Source organism: Denticeps clupeoides, chromosome 2, assembly GCF_900700375.1.
Source record: "Denticeps clupeoides chromosome 2, fDenClu1.1, whole genome shotgun sequence".
NCBI lineage: Eukaryota > Metazoa > Chordata > Actinopteri > Clupeiformes > Denticipitidae > Denticeps > Denticeps clupeoides.
In genome coordinates, this window is record NC_041708.1 from 92,577 (window position 1) to 119,917 (window position 27,341).

At 47.8% G+C, this 27,341-nt stretch overlaps 1 protein-coding gene across 6 annotated transcripts; it reads left to right on the top strand.

The window, feature by feature from the left end:
• Window positions 1-13,140: 13,140 nt before the first annotated feature.
• qki2 (QKI, KH domain containing, RNA binding 2) lies at window positions 13,141-26,332 on the top strand. 6 transcript variants are annotated; one of them, XR_003745909.1, is made up of 8 exons: window positions 13,172-13,555; window positions 15,116-15,261; window positions 17,388-17,504; window positions 17,753-17,896; window positions 20,804-20,891; window positions 20,980-21,273; window positions 21,756-22,651; window positions 24,930-26,332. XR_003745909.1 is itself a non-coding variant. In XM_028966969.1 (8 exons), the coding sequence occupies exons 1-8, from the start codon at window positions 13,414-13,416 to the stop codon at window positions 24,944-24,946; spliced, it is 1,026 nt and encodes a 341-aa protein (XP_028822802.1). In that variant the 5' UTR covers window positions 13,173-13,413; the 3' UTR covers window positions 24,947-26,332. The 6 variants fall into 6 exon arrangements, 4 of the variants coding, with proteins under 4 accessions (XP_028822799.1, XP_028822798.1, XP_028822802.1 ...); XM_028966969.1 differs by having other exon boundaries at window positions 13,173-13,555; window positions 20,977-21,273; window positions 22,577-22,651; XR_003745908.1 differs by having other exon boundaries at window positions 13,174-13,555; window positions 20,977-21,273.
• The last annotated feature ends 1,009 nt before the right edge of the window (window positions 26,333-27,341 follow it).

The following is a 27,341-nucleotide window of genomic DNA, read 5'->3' on the forward strand; positions in this document are numbered from 1 at the left end:
TCACTTCACTTTTTTAATCGTGCTGAACGAACCTAAAACAAACGTCTGCATGCGCTGCCTTGTTCTGATGTTTCCTCACAGTCGTAGCAGGAAGTAGAAGAATAAAGGATGAGGTTTCCATGGAAACCTTTGCACGTCCCTGGTGCCGTCTGTATTTAGGTGAACGATGTAGGTGAACAGGACTAATCTGGCCGTGTTTCTGGGAAAGTCGGACGACATTCTTCTGGTATTTTCGTCTGGCCAAAGCACATAAACAGTGGCTGATCTGATAAGGTCCCTAAGCCGCTTTGGACTGTGGAGAGCTTACACACCCCCCCGGTCGCCACCGACTCGGCAGGTGATCCGGTGACGCAAAACCACTCAACACACACTGAAACTACCCATCATGCCCCTGGGGAGTGGCGCAGTGGGTGGATGCTCACGGTTTGTGAGTTATGGTGTAGAATTGAGGAATGGAGCTGAACGTTGTACTATATTGTAATAAAATTAGAATATAGTACAAATACGAGGTCCATACAGCAGTATTGTGCAAAGGTTTTAATTGGTAGTGAAACATTTTTCATCCTCGTAACTCAGAAGTTGTTCAGGACCTAATAATTAACTCTTGATATGTAGAGTTGAGCTAGAAGAACTGAACGTTCTGCTCTCCTAACTAGCAAATAAATGATATAGTCTACAGAAATAGTCTACAGATGGAAAACCACATTTTATTGCTGTTCATAGAAAGGTTTTATAAAACATGTCATTTAAATCAAGACTATTCCTTTTTTTAGTTGTTAATAAATTTTGCACACTACGGTATATTTGATCAATATATCAATTTTCCTCCTGTTCAGACACAGTGCGTACAGAAAGTATTCAGACCCCCTTCATTTTTTAACGTATTCTTATATTGCAGCCATTTGCTAAAATCTAAATCCTAATCAAATCCAATCGGTGCATTAAAACACAGCTGGACATGTCAAGCATGATCAGAAGAAATGGACAGAACGTGACTTAAAAATATGAGTGTCATATATTATATATACAAGGGTCTGAATACTCAGGACCATGTGATATTTCAGTTTTTCTTTGGTAATAAATCTGCAAAAATGTCAACAATTCTGTGCTTTTCTTGTCAATATGGGGTGCTGTGTGTGCAGAAAATTAACTTTAGCAAATGGCTGCAGTATAACAAAGAGTGAAAAACGTAAGGGGGCCTGAATACTGTCCGTACCCTCCGTACATACTGGGACAAGTACCAGAGCCCGGCAACTGTGTGATGAATGTGTGTCCAGACCAGTCCTGTCCAGTGTATTTAATTGTCCCAGCATACAGCAAGTGTTCAGCATCAAGCTTGTATGTGTGTCTGAACGTCAAATGTCATCTTAACGCTGTAAAAATACACTTTAAAATGAAGTGAGCGTATTAGCACAAATGTGATAATAATACATTCTCTCACCTTGTGATCTTTTTTAGGAACCAGGTCATGTGTCTTGTGGAGCAAAATGTCTCATTTGTATTTGTAACAAGACGTAAAAAAAAAGATTTGTCACGACGGACGCAAAAGTAGCAAGAATTTAATAAGGAGTCAGGGCAAGGCATACAGGGATCAAGAACCATACCGGGGTGACTGGAATCCTTCGGGAACACGGAGAAGTAAAATCCAGGTGCACACAGTCGGTAGTCAGGAAATCCTGGCCTGGAGTGGCAGGTAAATATCGGGACAAAATTAAATAGAAAGATTAGAATATAGTAAAAATACGCAGCTTCAGCTTCCGTTTCATTAACTGATGGAAGCTCAGTCACACAATGTCACGTTGCCTGCAAACACACCAATGGCAGACCGGCATCCATATCAAATCAGCATTAGCCTGAGGGTTTGGGGGAAGAGGGTTTGTAAATGGTGTGTAAATTTGTTGGATTGTATACCTGTTCGCTGGGAATCTCCTCTCGGTCCGGGAGGTCCTGCAGAAGGTCTTCCTCTGTAAATCCCAGATCCCAGCATGTCGCATTTCCACATAATGGAATAAAAAGTGAAGTGATTGTCATTGTGATTCACAGCAGCACAGCAAATGGTGCACACAGTGAAATGTGTCCTCTGCATTTAACCATCACCCTGAGTGAGCAGTGGGCACCATGACAGGCGCCCGGGGAGCAGTGTGTGGGGACGGTGCTTTGCTCAGTGGCACCTCAGTGGCACCTTGGCAGATCGGGATTCGAACCGGCAACCTTCTGATTACGGGGCCGCTTCCTTAACCGTTAGGCCACCACTGGCCAAATAAGACTAAAAGCATATTTCAATAAAACAGCAAAACAGCCAACATTCAATAAAACACAATATCAAGAGAGAAGAAAATAACTATTTACAAATAATAATAATAATAATAATAATAATGTGAACGCTTACAAAGACCAACCATGGCCGCCGTTCCTCCACCAGGCCTGCAGAGGGCGCTTGGCCCGGACTAGAAACATCCACCTTGCCCACCGCGAGCTCATTGTGGGCTTATCAAGCTTCACATCGACCTCTTCTGGATTATCCTTGCCTGTTTATCCTTGCACGAACGTACAGAGCGCGTGTAGAACATGTGGTTGGTCTTGAAACGCACCTCCGCCTCTTCACTTCTCGTCAGGCCTGCTGAAGCTTGTGGAGCTCAGACCCTGCTGACCCCTCAGATCTGAATATATACATGTTCCTCCGGATTGTGCCCACCACGGTCATCTTCTTCTTGAGGTGCTCTGTACCACGTTAATAAGGTGGTGAGAAGTCGTGGAGGTGAAGAAACTCTGGAGCTCCTCCTGCTGGATATCCATGGACAGCGACCCAGAATAAGACGAAAAAGTAAAAACCTTCTGCAACGTGTCTCTGAAATGACCTGCTACGTGAAGACCTTCCTGGTGCACTGAATTCGTCCTCCCACGACTGCTGGGAGGGGAAGGGAGGGAAATTCAGGAAAACGTAGAGCCTGAAAAACAGATTTTTCACAGGTAGCTCGTAGTAGGGTGGAAGTAGCCTAGCGGGTAACACACTCGCCTGTGAACCAGAAGACCCAGGTTCAAACCCCACTTTCTACCATCATGTCCCTGAGCAGGACACTTAACCCTGAGTGTCTCCAGGGGGGGACTGTCCCTGTAACTACTGATTGGAAGTCGCTCTGGATAAGGACGTCTGGTAAATGCTGCTAACAGATGGCAGAAGAAGGAATTCCAGCATCACCCAGCATAAAGCATCCAGATCTCAGCAGGTCCTTTAGTGGCAGGGCTGAAATCCAGTGGAAATCCGATCGCTCTTCATAACATTCTGGACTTATATGCAAATTACTGTAATAAAAACGGAAGCAGCAAAGTTTGTGAAAACCAGTATTTGTGTCATTCTCCAAACTTTTGGCCACGACCGTGCGGAGGACCGTACGAGACCTGAGATGTTATTTTGAGTTTTGCTTGATGTGCATAAGAACGTTAACTTGGCTGGTGGGCTCATCGTCACGCCAGCAGAAGGAGCCCTGGTGGTTGTTGAGGTCCTCAGAGGGCCTCAGCTCATCCCAGGATGGGCCACTTTCATGGTTTTTTTGGTGCAGTGCGGTTCCTGTGTCGGGAAGGAGCCCAGTTTGCTTGTTTGGTGTCTCTGAAGGACGTCTGTATGCTGGTCTCTTCATTTCAGCAGGAACGTTCCTCTCTCTGTTCTCCGCCAAGAACAACAGAACCGTTTAAGATCCTCACCTTCGCCCTGCAATTTGACTGGTTTTGACATTTGTTTCCTCCTGAATGGCCGTGGGACACGCGCTGTTGGGTCCCGTTTGTCGCTTGTAAGTCAGCAGCGGCCACCGACTGAACAATGGGGCCAGAAGCGCTGAGGCGGCGCGTTTCTCCCTTTTTGTTCTCCAGCCAGCCGGGCCGCTCGGCGGCGGTTTGCCGGGCGGGGGAACGGCCGAGGGACGCGGGGGGCTTCACCTGCTCTCAACTCCAGAGTTCTTGTCTCGCGTTCTCAGAAAAGGCACGGCATGCTGGCGGGGACCATGTTCTGGGATCTAGAACCAGTTAGTACCAGCTTCTCACCAGCAGGCAGCAGCACAAACACGCCGTGCCACGCTGCCACCCACACGGGACCAGACGCATCAGTCCCCACAGATCAAGCCACCAGGACAACTTTTATGTCTCTTGACTAAAAAGTTATACTCCTCAGTGGAGAGTTCATATTCACATTTATCATATTTTACAGTCAGTAGTTACAGGGACAGTCCCCCCCTGGAGACACTCAGGGTTAAGTGTCCTGCTCAGGGACACGATGGTAGTAAGTGGGGTTCGAACCTGGGACTTTGTGCTCTTTGGTTCAGAGGTGGCTTTGTTACCCCTAGAGCTCTGGACCCTCAAATTACATTTACATTTACGGCATTTACCAGACGCCCTTATCCAGAGCGACTTACAGTCAGTAGTTACAGGGACAGTCCCCCCTGGAGACACTCAAGGTTAAGTGTCCTGCTCAGGGACACGATGGTAGTAAGTGGGGTTTGAACCCGGGTCTTCTGGTTCACAGGCGAGTGTGTTACCCCACTGGAGGAACTGACAACCACAAAAACACCACGGCGACAGTTCACTAACTGGACTGAAAGCTTGGAGGGGTGAGAATAACGTGCGTGGTGAAGCGGTCTGGGACTGAGCGCGGGTTTGAGGCGACTTGACTTTTTTTTTTAATTGTAGATTGATTTTGCCGTAATTTGGCGATGTATGCGTCGTTTGGAAGGTTTGGTGCAGGCTGACGCTCGGCGTGAATGAAGCGTTTTCCGCTCCTCTGCAGTCCGCCTCTCGGCTCCGGAATGACAGGAATTCCTCCACTCCAGCCGATGGTATTCCAGAAATGCCGAGCCGTTAAACCTTGAAGCCGGCGCTCGGGGCGAGTTTAGATAAATGCAGGCCTGGTCACTCGCCACACCGCACCGGTCGGCCCGTCACCGGTGCGTGATCTTCCCACCGACAGCAGGGACAGGAAAGGGGAGGAGCCAAAATGATTTGCTTCCATTCACCGCATATTTCATTCCAATCTACAGGCCCCAGAACCACAGAGACGCTCTCAGAAGCAAATGGCAGTGAAAAGGAGTGTGTGTGTGTGTGTGTGTGTGTGTGTGTGTGTGTGTGTGAGTAAATGGAAGTGTGATTTACTGCTGACTGCAGGAGAGAAGGAGACGTGAAGGAGACATGAGACGCCGGCTCCCGCTGGATCCATGTTAGACACAGAGGGTCTCGGGACTGTCCATCATGGTCCAGTCTCTGGCTCAATCACAATTTTTCATGGTTTGAATGCATCTCGGCCTGGTCTTGGTCTCCACTGAGATGATTTCAACTTCCAGCGGCTCTGACTCTCCCAGTAACGTAATCACATCACCATTTGTGATGTTTTGGTGCCAACTGTTAGAGAAACGGCCTGTCAAGGTGAGGAAATTCGGCTTTATGGATTAAAGGAGGTACATGAGTAACGGGAATCACCTGATCCTGCGTCTGCATATTAAACATGAGGCTGGTAGTAGCCTAGTGAACCAGAAGACCCAGGTTCAAACCCCACTTACTCCCATTGTGTCCCTGACACTTTACATTTACATTTACATTTACAGCATTTACCAGACGCCCTTATCCAGAGCGACTTACAATCAGTAGTTACAGGGACAGTCCCCCTGGAGCAACGTAGGGGACACAGTGGTAGTTGTGGGTGGTAGTAGCCTAGTGGGTAACACACTCGCCTATGAACCAGAAGACATTTACATTACATTTACATTTACGGCATTTGGCAGACGCCCTTATCCAGAGCGACTTACAACGTGCTTTCAAGTTACCATCGATGAAGAGATCAATTCCGGTTCACTAGGACCCCAACTATGAATACAATCTTTTCATTCACTCTGTTGTAGATTCTGTACACAAAGTTTGACAAGAAAATTACAATTTAATCTAAATATTCTTTAAAGAGGAAGGTCTTGAGCTGTCGTTGACTGTCACTTGACCCTGAGAGTCTCCAGGGGGGACTGTCCCTGTAATTACTGACTGTAAGTCACTATGGATAAGGGCGTCTGGTAAATGCTGTAAATGTAAATGTAAACATGCACTAACCCACTACCTGTGGTGGGTTCTGTCAGTATGTACTCCACGCCCTTCACCTTCATTATGCATATTTACCATCATTTTACTTTATTCCCTCCATCTCTAAACCAGACTTTGGACCTTCAACGCTGCTTCATTTTTATTTTAATATTAAAATAATGATAATGTTATTTCAATATACAATACGATTTTTTTTTTATATATCATGCATCATAATATAAAATCATATTTGTTAAAAGGTGGCACAAGACTCACTGTGATGTCATCTCCATCACAGTCATTTTCACTGTCATGTAATGTACATTGTATTAAATGTTAATAAACACATGGTAGATATCAGTAGTATACATGTGTGAGAAATGAATGAAGAAAAAAAAAAGTTTTAACTGTGAGTGTGGATGTAAATGTTGGTGGGGGAAAAGAAACGTTTCTCTGGCAATGGTAAAAGTCGCGTGTGTACCACGGGCAATTCGAATAAAATGTAAAAATCAACGCAGTAGGTTCTCGACGGGATGAAGTGACGCTGGGAGAGTTTTCTGTTCCACTGGGAAAAACAGATCTTCCTCTTCGCCTCTGGACTGTGTACACTGGCTGTGACAAAAGACATTATTATAACTTTACACACACACTCTCCCATCTCCCCACGGTCAGTCTCCAGCGCCGCGCGTGACCCGTCCCTCTGAGACGACATGACCCTGTCAAGAGTCCCATTGTTTGTCCGGCAGGAGGACAATGCCTGGCCTTCGTCCTGCGCCATGCCCACTTTACCAGCTGGTGCGGCGACAAACGGCATTGCCATGGCACCCCGCCCCCCTTCGCCATGCCCACCCTCCCGTGGGTGGTATAAGACCCCCGTTGTCCTGGCGACTCGGGGGACACACGGGCCGATTGTTGGGTCCGGAGCGGGGTGGGGTGCGGAACAAAGACTGGAAAATGAATGTTCACTTTTCCACAGCATATTTGTCTTGGTGGCCACAAAAGGGCACACAGTGACGGGCAGGGCGAGGACAGAGGGCCGAGTCTTACACAAACCGGGCCATGCAAACGATAACAGGACATTAGCATCTCGACTGCATGAACAAACACACCCCGGCATGTATGGACGCTTACATTTCTAATTTCCATTCTCCATTTTATACCGTTATACATAATCAGAAGACCACAGGAGGGTTCATCTTGTCTTCATCTTACTGCTCTCATGCAGACGTAAGATGGTCGTGTCACTTTACAGACAGGTTCCAGTGTTTTTAGACTGGGACCTTGCACGGTCACGGTTACCACGTCTCTGCTCTTTTTGCACATTCCTGCACATTTTGTACATGTTTGAAATATTCCTACACGATGTTGTCCAGTTATGTCCTGTTCAACCTGTTCATTGTACAGAAAAGTTCTACTTTTCTCCTGTAGAGAAACCTGTACAGTATTTAAGCTTCAGTTTTAGTTAGTATAGTTTTGTTTAGTGTGTATGTACATATCAATTTTTCTTTTATGATTGTACTATGGGGGGGTCTGAGTGAAACATTATTTCAATACCCGTACTGATAATAAACCAATTGAATTATTTACATATTTAAATTTGGTTAAACTCTTGTGACTCAGGCCATGTTGGCCATTTAATTTTCATTAATTGAAGTAGAGAAGTAAAACTGTATAACATTTGAAGTCAGAGCTGACGACTGAGAAGATGCAGGACCATACTGAGCTCCTGTCATCTTCAGTTACGAAGCATGACTAAACAGGACGTTCTGGAAACTCGGCCAGATGATTGAATGTGTTGAAACGGGACTTGGTAAAGTATGTTGGTAAAAAGTTGTCAGACTGTAGGGTTCTGCCCTGTTGTGGGTCAGATCTGAGGCTCTCTCTCTGTTTCTATGACCCACCCCACTAGGAAAATGTCCCCCTCTGTCCCTGTGCTCCTCCAAACGCCAGCCACACTAAGGGGACATGCAGCCAGAGGTGGGTGTGGTGCTGACTTTCTCATTTTCATGATAATGACACTCACATTATGCCAGTTAGGCCATCGGCACGATCTTATTGGCCTGTTTAAACGGGACATTGTGAGGAGTTTGAGAAAAATCATTCATTGTTAGTCTGACATTGGGTTAGCCGACCTCAAACCATTAAAAAAGATCAACCAAACGAACTCTGAACTTTTAAAGCAAGAACGTTTAAGATTCTCAGTGGTCTATTTAATAAAATTAGTTTCTGTCCGCCTGTGGTAGCCCATTCATTGGTCCTGCCCAGTGGAGATAAGATCTGCTGTCACTTCTAGAACATTCAGTCAAGCAAGGAGGGCAAAATATATTTTTATCAAGCATGAAGTATGAAATGGCTGAATAATAAAGGACCCAGAACTGAGCCTTGAGGAACTTCACCTCTAGAAATGTGGAATACGATGGGAAATTTTTTCAACCACTCTTCAGAATATTTTTCTGTACTGTGACAACTGAGTGAAAGGTCATTTAAGACCCATAATCAGCCATAGTATGAAACATATTTAATCAGTAAATATATATATTTTCTAATACGTGCAAGTCTTTCCATTTTTTGATGTAAAATGTTTACCCATCAATAAAATTCACTCTGACTATCGAGCCCACGCCCATCAGATACCTTGGCAGGCGACACGCCCGTCCCTCGCTGCTCTCCCCAGTCCCACCCCCAGTTAGCCACCATCTGTCTCCTGTTTGGCTTTTGTGACAAGGGCACACGGACCTTCAGCGGGGGCAACATACCGCAGGGGTGACGGTGGTTTACGCTGGGCTAAGTATAGCCGGGGCAGGGAGATACCTCTCATTACCGAAGAGCTGGGCATGTAGCATGTGGCTGAAAAGGCGTCATTTAAAAGACTCTAGTCACGTGACACCTGTAGAGTGGACCTGGAAACGTGTGTTTGAGGGACATTTACCCCGGAAAAGAGGCTTTTGGGTCGACAGATCGGATTTGTTGCGTAAATTTTCTATAAAATCTATTTTTGCGTATCATGCCTTGTACGAGAGATGCATGATGGGATGTTTGTTTTGAGTCTGGGGTCAGCCGCACATACCGACATGTATATTTATTCGCCACAGTTGTACAAATCTGTAACGCCGTCCTCAGTCATGACCCACAACTGAAGAAGTTCTCCGGCGCAGCCATCAATCACAGATCAATAAAAACATCATCGCCATGACGCTGGAATACCGCGCCTCCGGCCGCCTCCCCTCCCCACCTGTTTCCGGGGTGAGAAGTGATGGCGGCCGACAGGTGGGGGCGCAGCTCCGCTGGTGTGACCTTTGCACGTTGTCATTTGTGCAGCGTGAAGACTGGAAAGGATCTGCATTGCATTCGAAAAAATATTTCAACGACGTTCCAGAACCGAAAATAATACGGCGCATGTTCTAAATCCGCAGATAAAACGATGACGTCCATTCGCAGGACACAGCGCGACCTCTGACCCTGACCTCAGGCCGCATGCACGGGTGCTAGAATGGCCGAGGGGGCGGAGTCAGCAGGTACACAGGGCCACTTTATCAGGAGACAGTGTGTGTGGTGAATGTGCAGCTGTCTTTGTCCCATTCTGGGGAGATGGTGTGCGTGTGTGTGTGTGTGTGTGTGTGTGTGTGACGTTCCCCCCGCCACCCAACAATCCCGCTCTGTTATGCTGATGAATGGTTTACATGGACATACATTCACATTCATGGCATACGTACGAACATACACACGCATTCTCCAGCCACATACAGTCTGCTATTGTTAACACACACACACACACACACACACACACACACACCATTCTTCGTTCTGCCTGCATACAGGCGGCTGACAAATGAAGAAGGGAACAGACTCTTTTGTTCGGTTCCTCTCCTCCTGTAAGAGTGAAGGTCGCTACGGATCAGTTCCGACGTGATTGATCGACTGTGATCAATCAGCTGTCACCTTTCTACCAGGCCGCCCGCCCGCCCGCCCGCCGCTGAATAATAATAATACCGGTCGATCGATCGATCGTCTGTTGCTCTGAGGACTTGTTCTCACTCCAGAGGAAGATGCATGAGAAAGATCCCACCGGCACCGCTAAAACCGCTTAAATCGGCCCGGTTTCAGGAGGGGGTTAAATTGTCCAGAAGGCTCCTCCCCTTTTTAAACTTTGTTCATAAAAACATTATTAAAAGTTCATCTTCACACCAACAGAAACCACCACAACTAGCGGCCACTTCCTGTTTCTAGCTGGTTATCTCTGGAAATACAGAAGACGGAGTTGATAAAAGTACCGCAGTAAAGTAGTAAAATAGTCTTTTTATCTTATTGGGGTATTTATAGCTGATGGTGAGAAGGTGCAGCAGTTCAGCATCAGAACATCACAAATTACTCATTAGCATCATTAGGTTTACGTGAGTGCGTCATTGGCGCGTGTTTACCTGGATATAAACAGGTGTTTCTCACACACGCACACACACACTTACATACACTTACACACACACTCACTTACACACACACACTGTTTCCGTCCTGTTTGCACCTTCACACACACGGTTTTTACTCAATTTGGTGTTTCACACACACACACACACACACACACACACTTATTCCTTAAGTGTTGACTCACACACATGCTCTTTCTCACAAGTCACACACACACACAGTGCAAACAGTCACCCACTTACTTCTCTCTCTCACACACACACACACACACATGCAGCGTGTAATAATGAAGGCGTGGCCGCTCTCAGCGCTCTGTTAATTACGCGGGTATTTATTTCGCGCCGCTGTCAGGCGGGATTGTCTGACTCTCGTGTTAAACGGGCCGCATTCCGATCCCCTGATGGCCCAGTTAACCCCGGTCGCACTTTCAAAATGGCAGCCGGCACACACACACACACACACACACACACACACACGGAGTCCAAGCCCCACTGTTGAGGGGGCGGACCTCTTCTCGCTCCTCCACTGGACCCTTTTGTTGCTTTGTGTCTGCTTTTTCACGCCGAATCCCAGCAGGCCCGGTGTCGTCACCATGGCCACTCCGAAATGAATGTTTGTTGTTTGGGAAGGAATGAGGACAACGGGACCCGTGACCGAACCAGCGTCGATCTGGAGTAGAAATCAGGACAAAAAAAAGTCCTCCACCCCAACCGGCAAACACGCAACTCCTACATGGGGTGCCCGGTTCTGGGTCCCAGTTCATTAAGCTGGGTTCTGCACCCGGGTTTTGGAACCAGCTTGTTACACGGTTCTGGAGTCGGGTTCTGGATTTCTGGCCTTGTTTTAGACCCTTTTGCCCCAGAGCGACCAAATTTATAACATGTAAATATTTTATCTCTGTGTGTAAGTCTGAGCATGTGTGTGTGTGTGTGTGTGTGTGTGCGTCGCTGTGTGAGAGTGTGTTTGAATGTGCGTGAGTGCGTCTGTATTTGTAAGTGTGAGCATGTGTGTGTTTGAGTGTGTGTGCGTCTGTATTTGTAAGTGTGTGTGTAAGTGTGAGCATGTGTGTGTGAGTCTGTGTGTGAGAGTGTGTGTGAGTGCGTCTGTAAGTGTAAGTGTGAGTGTGTGTGCGTGTCTGTATTTGTAAGTGTGAGTGTGTGTGTGTAAGTGTGAGCATGTGGGCTGTGGTGACCTAGTGGTTAAGGAAGCGGCCCCGTAATCAGAAGGTTGCCGGTTCGAATCCCGATCTGCCAAGGTGCCACTGAGGTGCCACCGAGCAAAGCACCGTCCCCACACACTGCTCCCCGGGCGCCGGTCATGGCGCCCACTGCTCACTCAGGGTGATGGTTAAATGCAGAGGACACATTTCACTGTGTGCACCGCGTGCTGTGCTGCTGTGTATCACATGTGACAATCACTTCACTTTATTTATTATTATTATTCTTATGTGTGTGTGTGCATCTGGGTGTGAGAGTGTGTTTGAGTGTGTGTGAGTGCTTCTGTAAGTGTGAGTGTGCGTGTCTGTATTTGTAAGTGTGTGTGTGTGTGTGTAAGTGTGAGTGTCTGTATTTGTAAGTGTGTGTGTGTGTGTAAGTGTGTGCGTCTGTATTTGTGTGTGTGTGTGTGTAAGTGTGAGTGTGCGTCTGTATTTGTGTGTGTGTGTGTGTGTAAGTGTGAGTGTGAGTGTGCGTCTGTATTTGTAAGTGTGTGAGTGCTTCTGTAAGTGTGAGTGTGCGTGTCTGTATTTGTAAGTGTGTGTGTGTGTAAGTGTGTGCGTCTGTATTTGTGTGTGTGTGTGTGTGTGTAAGTGTGAGTGTGAGTGTGCGTCTGTATTTGTAAGTGTGTGAGTGCTTCTGTAAGTGTGAGTGTGCGTGTCTGTATTTGTAAGTGTGTGTGTGTGTAAGTGTGTGCGTCTGTATTTGTGTGTGTGTGTGTGTGTGTAAGTGTGAGTGTGCGTCTGTATTTGTGTGTGTGTGTGTGTGTAAGTGTGAGTGTGCGTGTCTGTATTTGTAAGTGTGTGTGTGTGTAAGTGTGTGCGTCTGTATTTGTGTGTGTGTGTGTGTGTGTGTGTGTGTGTGTGTAAGTGTGAGTGTGCGTCTGTATTTGTGTGTGTGTGTGTGTGTAAGTGTGAGTGTGCGTCTGTATTTGTAAGTGTGTGAGTGCTTCTGTAAGTGTGAGTGTGCGTGTCTGTATTTGTAAGTGTGTGTGTGTGTAAGTGTGTGCGTCTGTATTTGTGTGTGTGTGTGTGTGTGTAAGTGTGAGTGTGAGTGTGCGTCTGTATTTGTAAGTGTGTGAGTGCTTCTGTAAGTGTGAGTGTGCGTGTCTGTATTTGTAAGTGTGTGTGTGTGTAAGTGTGTGCGTCTGTATTTGTGTGTGTGTGTGTGTGTGTAAGTGTGAGTGTGCGTCTGTATTTGTGTGTGTGTGTGTGTGTAAGTGTGAGTGTGCGTGTCTGTATTTGTAAGTGTGTGTGTGTGTAAGTGTGTGCGTCTGTATTTGTGTGTGTGTGTGTGTGTGTGTGTAAGTGTGAGTGTGCGTCTGTATTTGTGTGTGTGTGTGTGTGTGTAAGTGTGAGTGTGCGTGTCTGTATTTGTAAGTGTGTGCGTCTGTATTTGTGTGTGTGTGTAAGTGTGAGCGAGAGAGAGCGCGCGCACCACGTGACGTCACGTGACGCGCCGCGGGTCAAACTCGCGGAATTCCGAAACGCCGCGCGCACTCGGGAGTTGACGGAGTCGCGAGGAGTTGAAGCGGCGGGGCTCCGAGAAGAGCCGACAAGACCCGAACAGACCCGAACCGAGCCGAACCGAACCGAACCGAACCGAACGCAGCCCGCGGCCGGATACATGTGGCGCGCGCCCCCGACCTCTGCGACTTCTTCCCGCCCCGCCGAACCGATGACCGCGAACTGACCGCCGTCCGAAGGGAGAAAGCGTGGCGGCGAACATGGTGGGCGAGATGGAAGCGAAGGAGAAGCCGAAGCCGAGTCCGGACTACCTGATGCAGCTGATGAACGACAAGAAGCTGATGAGCAGCCTGCCCAACTTCTGCGGCATCTTCAACCACCTGGAGCGGCTGCTGGACGAGGGTAACCGGACCCCGGAGCTCCGCTCCACAGTAATAAGTCGTAATGGCGTATTTTAAACTTTTATATAAAAGTCTGAAGGTTCATGTGATCTTCATGTGGAGATGTGACGGACGGCGGTGCGGCCAGCAGGGGGCGAACCCCACCCTGCTCTCGGGGGTTCGGGGTGCCCTCTGGGACGTCCACCTTCCACACACGCAGACTTGTTGAAAGTCGGGTCTATATTTGGACCGGACCAGATAAAGGCGGAGCAGAAATAACTCTGCGTCTTTCACATCCCCGGCGGCTGCGGTGTCCAACTGCGGTGTCTGTCTGTCTTTCTTTTTAATTTTATTTCTTCACTCTCGATTTCTGAAAGCCGCTTCTGTCCATCACGAAGCGGTGAAAAGTGTAGCGTCTGGGACGATGAACCGCGCGGGACCGAGCCAGAACCCCTTTATCTCGATGTGGGGGTGTCTCCTGCCGGGAGACGTAAAGGCCGCGGTTAGAACGCCGCCAGCGCAGGAGTAATGAATATAATTAGCCTCCGGAGTGACTGGGACAGTCCCCCGTGTCCTACTCAGGGACACGATGGCGGGACGTGGGGTTCGAACCCGGGTCATAAGGCCACCGTTAAATATCGCGGGTACGAGACTCGGAATTCCTGTTTTCAGGCTGATCAGCTGCATCTTGCGGCGCCGGGAATAAAAAGTTGGGGGCGGTTCCGGGTTCTCCACCCTGCGATTGTCTGGCTGCGGAACCCGACCGGGACAAACGAGTCTTCGCAAGGCGAACGTCTCACGTACGTTTAACACCTTCACAAAACCGCCGAAGTCCACGGACGCGGCGACTTCCCGCCCTCGATTTTCCATTTTTACGTCCGGGTTGCGGAGAGAGTGCGGCCTGTTGGAGAACCGCAGCTCCCATGTGGCTGCAGCAGCGCTCTCAGGTCAGAGGTCATTTACCAGACCAGCGATTTACAGTCAGTAGTTACAGGGACAGTCCCCCCCTGGAGACACTCAGGGTTAAGTGTCCTGCTCAGGGACACGATGGTAGGACGTGGGGTTTGAACCTGGGTCTTCTGGTTCGTAGGCGACTGTGTTATCCACCAGGCTACTAACACCCAGTAGTTACAGGGACAGTCCCCCCCTGGAGACACTCAGGGTTAAGTGTCCTGCTCAGGGACACGATGGTAGGACGTGGGGTTTGAACCTGGGTCTTCTGGTTCATAGGCGACTGTGTTATCCACCAGGCTACTAACACCCAGTATTTACAGGGACAGTCCCCCCCTGGAGACACTCAGGGTAAAGTGTCCTGCTCAGGGACACGATGGTAGGACGTGGGGTTTGAACCTGGGTCTTCTGGTTCATAGGCGACTGTGTTATCCACCAGGCTACTAACACCCAGTATTTACAGGGACAGTCCCCCCCTGGAGACACTCAGGGTAAAGTGTCCTGCTCAGGGACACGATGGTAGTAAGTGGGGTTTGAACCTGGGTCTTCTGGTTCGTAGGCGACTGTATAAACCACCACTCATGAATTTTGTCCCCGAGCGTGAGTGTGATGGTTTGCGAATGTTTTTCAGAAATCGGCCGCGTACGGAAGGACATGTACAACGACACGCTGAACGGCAGCAGCGCGGAGAAGCGCAGCTCGGAGCTGCCCGACGCCGTGGGGCCCGTCGCCCAGCTGCAGGAGAAGCTCTACGTGCCGGTGAAGGAGTTCCCCGACGTGAGTCTCCGTCTTGGTTGGGATTGAAGTGATCGTCACATGTGGTGCACAGCAGCACAGCACACGGTGACCTGGTGAAATGTGTCCTCTGCATTTAACCCATCACTCTTAGCAGTGGGCACCATGACAGGCGCCCGGGGACAGTGTGTGGGGACGGTGCTTTGCTCGGTGGCACCTTGGCGGATCGGGATTCGAACCGGCAACCTTCTGATTACGGGGCCGATTCTTTAACCGCTAGGCCACCACTGACCGGTCCGACCTGTCGCGCCACGGTACCGTTCCTGAATGACGTTCCACCGGTTCCCTGAACGGGTTCCGTGATTGATCTGTACTATGAGACCAGTTCCCACAGCAAGGTCTCCCAAAACATCAAATTCGGTTCCCAGTGAACCCGTCCCGTCCAGGAGTTAAATGTTGGGATCCGGACCTCGATATTCCCGTCTGGTCAGGGACTTTTTATTCTTTTTAGGATGAATGGACGAACCCACGAATACAGACGTCTTAAAACCGGCGCTAATTAGCACTCTGTAACCATAGAAACCACGCTGGCTTGTTGTGTGATGATGATGATGATGATGATGATGATGATGATGATGACGCGTCCTCGGTTATAAAATCCGCCGCTGGCCGGGATCGTTCGGAGGTACTTGTACTACATTGACTGAGTTAAATAGAATTGAATTACCTTGAAATATTCCTGGATAATTGTGATTAAGACTAATAAAGACTAAAACGACTGGACTAAAAGTAAACATGGCGAGCGCCGAGTTTATAAAAGAAGTGGTGTAAATAGTGTAAATGCTGAGATGGAGGACCGGGTCTCGGGTCGCCTGCTGTCGGCTTGACCCCAGTTGACCCCCCGGGTCCAGACGCGTGGCGTGTCCCGCGTGTTTAATGCCGCCGCGCCGGGCGCTGGAACAAATGAGCTCAGCTCTAAATTTACCGTTTATCTCGCGGGGTCTCTGTGCTCTTTAAAAGGAAGGGAATGCATTGTGGCGGCAGCTGTCCGGCACATCAGCGGGCGCCCGACAGACAAGGTTACCCCCCCCCCAACACCGCGACCTCTGACCCCGTTTCAGCACGTGCTCTGGTCCGCCTGCTTCCACGTTCGTCATAGTTACACCAGAAACATACGGAATTATGTTTTTTTGATGCACTCAGAGGTTTGTGAGTGGAGTAAATAAATTAATGATCTGTATGTTTTATTATGTGTTATAGCTCTAACATATGTTGTCAGGACAGCAAATGTTATTAATATAATATTGCTGATAAATACGAATAATCACTTAATTTTATTAGCACCTGCACTTCCACTGATCAACGTTTTTATCACTGATCACTTTTGTTCCATGTAAAAGTTCCCCCAAAAGTGAGTGTGGGGCTTTTTCCGAACACACACACACACAGCATGCAGGATGCTGCTGAACAGACCTGCTGTGCTAGTCACATATTTCACCCTCCCCCCAAACACACACACAGGGTGGTGGGGGGTCAACACTGAATATTCATGTCAGTAGTTTAATTCTCACACTTCATACTCGTACTCGGACAACATCGAAGCATTTTTATGTTTGACTAAATTTGACAGACGCTTTGTTTGCTGATGTTGTTTGCTGTCATGGCGCCCTTTTTCCTACTTCCTCCCGGCCCGTCTCTCACTTCCTGTTTGACTGCTGCAGAGTGTTAATGTCCTCAGAAGGGAAGCGTCTCTGCCATTTTGATTGTAGTATTTATGCTCCTTCGTTACTGCCTCTGATTGGACGACCTCTGAGGTCTCTGGCGGGGCGTGGCGGGGCGGGGCAATGAAAGGAAGCGTCTTTATTCCTGTAGCGTGTTGATTCCCGTCAAAACCATTAGAAGAAACCGTTACACATGCAGTAAATAAAATGTCAGGTGAGTGTATGAATCTGGGGCCGGGAAGGTCGTTTCTGACATTCCCCCGGAGACTGTGGCCGCTGGGACTGAACGGTTCTCTTCTGTCGGTGTATAACTGCCCCGCCGTTCACAAGTACCGACCACGCGGGCAGGAAGTCGGGCCGTGAAAGGTCGCGCTGCCCGCCGGGTTGCCAGGTTCTGCGAAATGCTGACAGTGGAACTGTGTGTGTGTGTGTGTGTGTGTGTTGCAGTTTAACTTTGTGGGCCGAATCTTGGGCCCCCGGGGCCTGACCGCGAAGCAGCTGGAGGCCGAGACGGGCTGCAAGATCATGGTGAGGGGGAAAGGATCCATGAGGGACAAGAAGAAGGTGGGTTTCACGTGCGTCTCCTCCACTTTCTTTTGAGCAACTTTATTCCAACTCCAGGAAACTAAATTAAGGACGAGTATCAGTCACACGACGATCATGTGGCATCCTGGAGGAGGGATGGAGGGAAGAACCGAGTTAACATTTATCCTCAGACCTCGTGCCGTTTGGAAGCAACCTGAGAGTGTAGATCTTCAACCTGGTTCCCCTGGTTCTAGAATATTATTTTTTAAATCTGTTCCGTGTTTCAGGAGGAGCAGAACCGGGGGAAGCCGAACTGGGAGCACCTGAATGAGGACCTGCACGTTCTCATCACGGTGGAGGACTCGCAGAACCGCGCCGAGATCAAGCTGAGGCGGGCCGTGGAGGAGGTGAAGAAGCTCCTGGTTCCTGCGGTGAGCTCCTACCTTCCTGGTGGAATGAAGCGTTGTGAGCATGTGAAGAATGTGCTTTTAAAATACACTCTTCATCAGGTAAAAATGGAGGTTTGTGCGGTTGCCCAAGGGAATATTAGTTCTCCGGAGGGCTCCTCCGGGATAATGAATTCCCACGGCGGGCTGGGTGCGATTCACCACCTCCCGTGCCAGCGCGTGGGTCGGGGGTCACGTCACCGTCCTGTCGCATCTCGACGGCCTGGCACTGCTCTGTCCTCCTTATTGTCCTACTTATTGACATGAAACTTGGTCCACACCTTTATCAGAGGCCAGCTTCATTTTCCCGTTCACTCTTTTAGCCTCCACTCCTCTTTTATTACTCTTTTCCAAACTCACCATCCTCCCGATCTGTCCCATGTATTTCACGGAGCACCGTATATTTCACCCAACCAACCAACGTAACCAATGCAACCCCATTTAACCTCTCTCCACTCATCCTCCTCTCTTCCACTCCTCCTTTCATCCCTCCTTCATCCTAATTCATTTTCAGTTCCTGAATATGACCCAGGGTCTCTGGTGGGACGCTTCTGGTTCTGGCCCAATCTGCTTAGTTTTCAGGGTCCAGGTAACTTGAGGACCTGTTCTTCTCAGTGCGGTCGTGTCTCTTCAGTTGTTGTAGTTCATCAGACGCGTTGAACGTACTCACACCCACACACACTGCCACTGTTACACAAGTGGCGATTAAAATGTCCGCCGAGTCTGTTTGTGACCATGTAAATGTACTGTGTGTGTGTGTGTGTGTGTGTGTGTGTGTGTGTGTGTGAGGCTGTCTGCTCTAATTGTTACTCTGTGTGTGTGTGTTTGAATGGGGGCGGTGAGCAGCCATTCCGCCCCCATCATCTCTCCTGCTCGCTGGAGTTAAACGAGTCCGCAGACGTGCGCAGCTCGTGTGCGGTTTCCTCTTCAGACGAGACGTTTTTCCGCTCTGGGCTGAGGGGGACTGGTGTCCCCACATGCAGCTGTCTGGAATTCTGGGCCGTGTGGGGGTTTGTGGTAATTAGGGACTAAATAGAAGTGTCTCCATGGAAACGTGTGGCCCTCTCAGTTATTCAACCTCTTTCTCAAAGGGTGCTGAATGGGGGGTCCCCACATGTCCCGATAGGTCCCCACATGTCTTAGCACAACTTTTTTCTCAAAGATATTTTTATTGATTTTAAGCAAGAGAAAAACAACAAAAAAGAATAAGAATATAAATAAATAAATAAAAAAGTACAATGCACACAATATAATCAATATCTCACTGAGTAAATCAACTCTGTAAGAGTTACATACAAAGATCGGGTAACATTGCCATTTGTCCTATAATACTGTACTGCAATCTAGTCATATTCGAAGAACAATAAGAATAATGTGTGCAATTATAAAGCCAACAACCTTTCCAAATAATAATAACCCCGTCCTCATGCCAGATTGGTTAATTTAAAAAGAACAAGACGACAATATAGTTTCTGGAACTTTACTGGGTAATACTAATAGTCTGAGACTGAAGGCGTGTAAAATACTCCAGGAAGGGTCCCCACACCTTATGAAATTCTTTTTCGGTATCACTAATCGAGCAGCGTATCTTTTCGAGGTTTAGACAGGACATAAGGTCCCTCGTCCATTGAGCACAGATGGGAAGAGCAGCACCTTTCCATCTGAGTAAGACTGCACATCTGGCTAAAAGGGAAGCAACAGATAGTGTCCGGCATTTTACTGGGGACAGACATGCAACATCGCTGATGCCAAAAAGCGCAGTCAAAGGATTAGGTTGTATACGCTGTTTGAGCACAACTTTATAAAGAACTTTTCCCCACACCTTCGCAACGAGAGTCCTTCTGCATGGAACCGGTCATCTTCTAGATCCTTTTTAAAGCTTCTTTTATTATTTTACATTATCAGTACTAACACACACACACACACACACACACACACACACTAAACTTCCTTCCATCTCCACCCAAAACTAACAGGATAAGACTGTATGTCCAAGAAAACCTAAAATAGCCATCTGTTTTCACTTTGTTTCCTCTTTTTGACCCCACACCGGGCAGGACACACACACACACACACACACACACAGCTGCACTGGGTGACAGGAGATGTTGATCCACCCTGAATGGAGCTTTTCTCCTAGGTTTGCTGACATCATTTCTGGCCTCCAGTTCATCCTGAACTGGACGTGACCTAGTCCGCCCTGACCCCGCCCTCCCAACGGCTCTTCTCATAACCACATAAACACGCAATATCTGGAGCAGTACATATTATTTATTATGAGCACAGAACCATAATTACTAGTCTATTTTCCAGCGGTTTTTCTCTCCAAATTTTACAGCGCTCATGCAGGCCCCTCTGCCAATCAGAGCCCAGGACATTTTTAGGTCTAGGTAAGTTTATATATTCCACAAGCGCAGACACGCTTACCCATTTATATATCTTTTATTTTTCTATTTTCACTCTGCCAAGCAAATCCGACGACTCAAATCTGTGAAATAACCCACAACAAAACATCGCAAACGTTTCATATTAGAGACATTCTTCTGTTCCCGTCCGGATCTGTCAGCTGTGGGTGTGGGCGTGTACGGTGATGTTGGAGTCTCTGCTGTATCCCTGACTCATAAATACCCCCAGATTGTGTGTGTGTGTGTGTGTGTGTGTGTGTGTGTGTGTGTGTGTGTGTGTGTGTGTGTGAGAGGCATCATTGCCTTTTGTAACCATGAGGTGAATCTGGCTTGTTTAGACACAACAGACAGGTCGCTAGTGAGCGGGTAACCTGAGCTACACACACACACACACACACACACACACACTTCTGGATTTTCCACCTTCTTATTTGCTCTGTGTGTGTGTGTGTGTGTGTGTGTGTGTGTGTGTGTGTGTGTGTTGCAGGCTGAGGGCGAGGACAGCCTGAAGAAGATGCAGTTGATGGAGCTGGCCATCCTGAACGGCACATACCGGGACGCCAACATCAAGTCACGTAAGGGCGACACATCAAGTGCTGCCCCTATACACTAATATATTTTAGATATTTAATATTTTTCTGTGTGTGTGTGTGCGTGCAGCAGCCTTGGCATTTTCTTTGGCAGCCTCCGCCCAGGCGCCCCGCATCATCACCGGCCCCGCCCCCGTGATGCCCGCCGCCGCCCTGCGCACCCCTGCCCCCGCCGGCCCCACCCTCATGCCCCTCATCCGACAGATCCAGACCTCCGCCCTCATGCCTGCGGGCACGCCCCACCCGGCCACCCTGGTCCCCCAGGCCCCCGAGTCCGGGATCATCTACGCCCCGTACGAGTATCCCTACGCCCTGGCACCTGCCACCTCCATTCTGGAGTACCCCATAGACTCCACTGGGGTGTTAGGTAAGTGTGTGTGAGTGTGTGTGTGTGTATGTGGTCGGGCTGTAAATTTAGCACATGGTCTATATTGGAAAAGATGTCGAAGCGGCTAACGACCTTCGGACGAATTTAGCCGAGCTGGAAGCCCCATGATGCACCTCAGACGCGCATCTCCCAGGCATTAGGTCACACTTCCTCCATTTAAAGGAGACGCTCAGCCAAAATGGGCTGACATGGCCACCGCATATAAACCTCTGCTCAAATTCCCACCAGACACCCCCCTTTTACCTAGAAATGACCTGAACGCAGTATCCACTACAATATGACTAAATCATATTTATTTTAAGTAAATAGAATATATGTACTTTATGGTGTGGAAATGTAAAATGGGACTGAACATGATTCAGTTTTTTTATTATCTAGTTCATATATTTGCAGTACTTGTTGCTATTAATGTGGGAATAAAAAAAAGCGTCTAATTGGCTCCTCCCCTTTTCTCCCTGTAGGTATGGCTTTCCCAACGAAAGGCTAAACGCGCTCGCAGATGACGTAGCGGTCATCTCGGCCGGGTGTTAGCGCCTGCCTGGACACTGCATCAGACAAACTCAGTTGTAGCAGTCGGACGGACCAAATGAACGACAGACAGCACGGACTGACGGACGGACGGACTGACGGACGGACGAAAAGCTAAATACTACTGATGTTTACACTGGCCATAACTCCAGAGATTATCCTTTTGAATGCATCTCTACATTACTGACTCATGGGATTTTTTTTTAATTGTGTTTGATCAGTACTGATGTATTAAAAGCCGTATTTACCTGCTGGGGGGGGCGGGGCCTTTTTCTGACGCGGTGCGGTCACCTCAGGGTCCCTGTTTGTACAGGATTCACGAACGAGAGTATTTCAGCACATTCCAAAAAAAAAAAAAAGGATTAAGTTCTTTGTCAGGTTGCCTAGCAACACGTCAGAATTCAAATGATATTCGTGGTATAGATCACGCGTGTGTGGCTGCAACAGCTGATTGACAAAAATAGAAATTTCTTTGATTGGTTGCCCTGGGTGTGCAACCAAAGTTCTTATTTATTTCACACGAGCGGCCAGAATGATCCCAGCATCTAATCTAGATTTAAATTTCACGTGGATTTTAGTGGGATCCGAGGTGACCGCGCTGCAGGTCGGAAGTGGAACCGCCCCTCGCTCCGCTCGCTTGTATTAGATGTGACGCCGGTTGCGATGTAATGACTTGCTCGATTTGTGTGTGTTTCTGATCACCTCTTAATCTCCCCCTCTTTGTCTCTTGTTGGTAATCTCGTAATCTGGGCAGGTGCGGTGGCTACTAAAGTAAGGAGGCAAGATATGCGAATTCATCCTTATCAGAGAGTAGTGACCACAGATAGAGGTCAGTTTAGCTCCAGTGTTGATGAATTTTCCACTTCCTGTGTGTGTGTGTGTGTGTTGTGTTCCGTGTGTCCGCAGTCTACATGTGGTGCATCATGTGACGTGTGTCGTCACGCGCCGTCATTCATAAAGCCGCTTTACGATCATTCGATCGATCGATTCATTCCTGCTACAAAAACGCAGCTTTATGAATGGCCATGCGTGGCGGCTGCAGGTTCACCATATCTGGGGTTGTGTGGGCGGGGCTATAATGTTCACATCAATGTCTGTTAGCCACACCCACTGCGTTCTCTGTCGTTTTGATGACCTTGTGATGACCCTGTGACTCACAGGCAGTTGATGAAGAGTAACAGAGGACGTTTTCATTGGCCCTTTAACCTCCTAGCTCCGCCCACGTCTGGAGGCGGAATGCCACATTTCTCACGATGAACTTTTTCCCGCTTACTCCACCTGTACTTTGAATCTTGAGGCTCGTAGATCCCCGTACAAAAAAACATTCTTCCTGCCTGAGAAACATTCCCACAAAATCCCGGCGGCGTCCATGGTCCACACTCACTTCACACCACACACCTTTTCTCAATCTTATTTAGATGCTTCTCATTGCATGAATTTATGGTTTTGTTGTCTGTCGCGCGTTGCATTCGTCATGTTCCTCGTTTTTGCATTCCTCTAATTTGAGACCTCGTTGGTGTAATTTATCGTCTTTAATCGCAGCACTTTGACCAATCCACACCCACAGAACTGGGGTGTACGGGAACGGCTCTGCCATTAAAACCGCCAAACGTGGCCAACCCTACTGATCAGAACCGAGGTCTTAACACGTAATGATCTACTGGACATGCAAAACTCACCAGATTAATGAGAAACTCTTGTCAAGTTGCACAAAAGGTCAAATTGATCTGGTTTGACCGACTGCCCCTGCGAGATCGTGGTGGGTTTCTCCTCCTGAACAGTTCTCGCCGTCACGCAGCAGAAACCACGCATCACGTCTTACGTGTTGTGATGCTGGTGATATTTAAACCCTCCAGCTAAACGAGTGCAGTGCGTATACGTTTGAATATATACACTATAGTTTATGTATTTATTTTTTTTTAATTTTGAGCCCGCATTGGCTCCTGTCTGGAACGTTCAGGAAGTATCTCCCGTTTGACGGAAAGGCGTAGAGAAACGGGACGAAGAAACGAAACCTCGGCGAGCGCTCGGGCAGTTTTTTCCCACCAGATGAATTTCACCCGAATCGTTAAGAGCGCCGGCCTCTGGCGGGGCCGCGCCGCTGCGTTCACGCCGACCAATCAGAGTCCCCGGAGCGCCGTGGCCCCGCCCAGACGGCCCTTCGCTCTGGAATGAAACAAGCGGCACAAATTTTGCACTGAAAACGAGGAGGGAGAAGCGACGTTCCTCCAGGAGAGCGGACCAGTCTGTAGAAGCGCGGGAGAACGTTCCATCTTCTGCCTTTTCTCTTTCCTCTTTTTGTCATAAACTTTCTTCATGTCAAGTTTGTGGGGATAGAAGGGGGCGTTTTAACTGGCCATGAGGATAATTCTATTGAAGGATCTCAGAAGAACTGCTGTCTGCGTCCTTCATATTTGGGGGGGGGGGTGTTGTATGTAATTTGTTTTATTATTATTATTATTATTATCATCATCATCTTCTGTTCAGTGATGTCAGTAGTTGCTCGTCCTTTATTGCATTTTTGTTCTTTTTAGGTTTTCGAGCTGCTCTGTGTAATTAGCACCATGTTTCATGATGTAAATAGACAAAAGATGAAAGGCAATAAAGTTTCATTGAGTTGGAAAAAAAAAAAAAACGAAAAACACACCGCCGAAATTGTGTTTTTATTACATCCTGTTTTCCTGAATCTCCTCCCTCTCGGCGCCATTTCTCTTAACCGCTCATCGCTGTCCATTCCCATCCACACTAGCTGCTTCGGGTTCTCCGGGTTCTAATGTTTAATAGCAGTCGCCGGATCTGCGCTGGACAGGGACTGCTGCTAACCATTAGCGCCGCTCGCAGATTTAGCTGAGATCTTAATCGATTTGACCGCTTCTTTAACCTCTCTTGGGCGGGGCGGGGCGGGCGTGAAATCATGAGGAGTCATGATTTTGCAGTGTTTCTGTTGTGTAGATGTGGTTAGTTTTGTTCATGTTATCATTCGAGCGTCACTAGCTGGAACTAATCTCCTTTCTATCTTTTTTTCTTTTTGTGTCCCCGCCCCTTTTCTTTTTTTTTTATTTATTTCCCCCTCTTTATGTTTGTCCGTCTGTTTCCTAACCACCCAGCCGCCACTGGCAACTAACCCTTGACCTTCTGACCTCTGAAATCTTCACCCAATGACGACCTGACCATTGCCTGCCTGCTGTCCAGTTGTCTGCCACCCGTCCTTCGCTTGTCTGTCACGCGGCGCCGTGGGCGTGGCCGAGAAGCCGCTTTCCGCTTAACAAAGCAGCGACGCAGCGACGGCCCCCATCAGCCCTCACGGCCCCGTCGCCCCGGCGACCGCCCGCCTCTCTGGTCAGGTGATCAGGGCTCAACACCTGAAGCACCGATAAGCAATAACAAGGTCCAGTTCCTTACACACACACACACACACACACACACAGGTCATCAGGGTCCTGTCCCTCTAGAGCCAGTGAAGAATCTCCATCATTTCATTTGGGAATGTGGAATATGTAGTTGGGGCCAGGAGGTAGGTGTGTGTGTGTGTGTGTGTGTGTGTGTATAAATATGGTGTCTTGTATAAAAATGAAGGTCATAACAGATGTAAAAATATATAGATTTATCACACACATCATCAATATTTTGCGCCCATGGGGGACAAGAGGACATTTTCAGTGCTCTTCAGGTGACCCACAGTGTTGTCCGGCGTGACCGAGACAAGACGGGGACGTTCTTAGAGACCAAAATTCCAGCCTTTATTTGCCGCCAGTGGAAAATGAGAAGTGCCTTTCTACGTCTCTTGACGACCTTCATGGGTTCGAGTAATGCGAGCCTTTTGCCGCACCTTGACGTGAACCCAGGGGTCAGCCCGGGAGGTCGTTCCGACGTACCCTGGAACGAATTTCGCTAATTCCATGGATTTAAATTAATTCTGAGAACTGTTACATATTACGATGCTGCAAAAAGGAACAAAGAGGTATCCCAGAATGCCTGAGGTCAGTGCGTTAACCAGTGTGTTCGTCCCCAAATTGGGAATGGGTGGCCTTAAAACGCAGAACCCAGCCTGAGAGAGTAGCGGTCGCGCCACTTCATGCTATAGATCTATGCAGCCGCCGCCCCGTGAAGCTCCACCTTTCGATCCCTCGAGCACAGAAGGGGCGTCCAGGCCAGAAATAAGCACTTTGGGGTTGTCAGACATGCGCTTGCTTGGCTGATGATGATGGTGCCTTGTTCAGCCGAAGTCTGGAAATAAGTCTGAAGCACGAATGAAAATCCTGGCGTGTGGAGCCACCGTCGTTTTTTTTTTCCTCCTCCTTTCTTCTTCTTATTTGAAAATGTGTTCATGCTTCGTTTTGCTGAATTCTTTGCATCAGTATTATCATTTGATTCTGTTTTTGCGTGTTCGTGTTGGATTTCCCCTCCATCGTTGCTGTCCTGTTCATTTATAACCAGTGTAACACGTTTATAATGTATTTTTCTATTATATTTTGTATGTAAGAAATAACATTAAACAACATTTCCAGATGAACAGTATGCCTTATTACCGCGGGAAATGCGCTTTATGCGGTGCTGTCTCGTGGATATTATTATTTTTTGATTATTATAAGAATAGTGCCACGTTACATTTGGTACACCTGTTTTTCTTTTTTTATTGGGGGTTCACTGTTGTTTCCATGTCAAGTTTGCAATATTAACATTTTAGTGTGTTATATATATATATTTTTTTTCTTATTAATATTTCCTTGCCAGCAGTACTAACATTTGCCAAATTCTGTACTGTTAACATCTATGATTAATTTTCTTTTCTTTTTTCCTGTTTGCTGTGGTTCTTTTTCAACATGAACTGTGTGGAAAATCTGAAAAAAAAAAAAACTTTTTATTAAACAAAATTGCTGGACTAAACAACTGTACTGAGAAGCAATAGCTGTATATTAAAATTCATAGTTTTAAAGAAAATGCTAGCTTTGTGGCTGTCTCTCTGGAGCTCTTTAATGTGCCTCTGTACTCTGCATACTAATCTTCAGACGGTCCTATATCTCTATATTCCCCCCAAAACAAAACTAATACTTTCATATTGAATTTATCAGACGATGAATATGATAAATCTCCATTAAAGGCCAATATTGCTTCAATAACACCTCTGGAAGCAGCACAATTAAACGACTAATATCGTATAAACCATTCATGTATTCGCTTTAATAAAAATGAATGTTTCTAAATGAGCTACTGTTGCTTGGCAACGTAGCAGACCATGTCCATCTAGAAGTGGTTTATGTTCTCAGGTCTACATTTTGTCACCATGTTGGGACTGAGCGCTGATCACGTGGATCCAGGTAGGTTTTGGTTTGAACCCCTTCGTCATGTCCATCTGCAGAGAAAATCTGGTTCTGTCCCGGACGTCCACATCCAGCACGAACACCTGCTGTCACTCAAAAAGAAAAACGTGGCTACACGATCAGATCCTTCGCACTGGAGCATCACATGATGGCTAAAAAAGGGTGGTGGTGGCCTAGTGGGTAACACACTCGCCTATG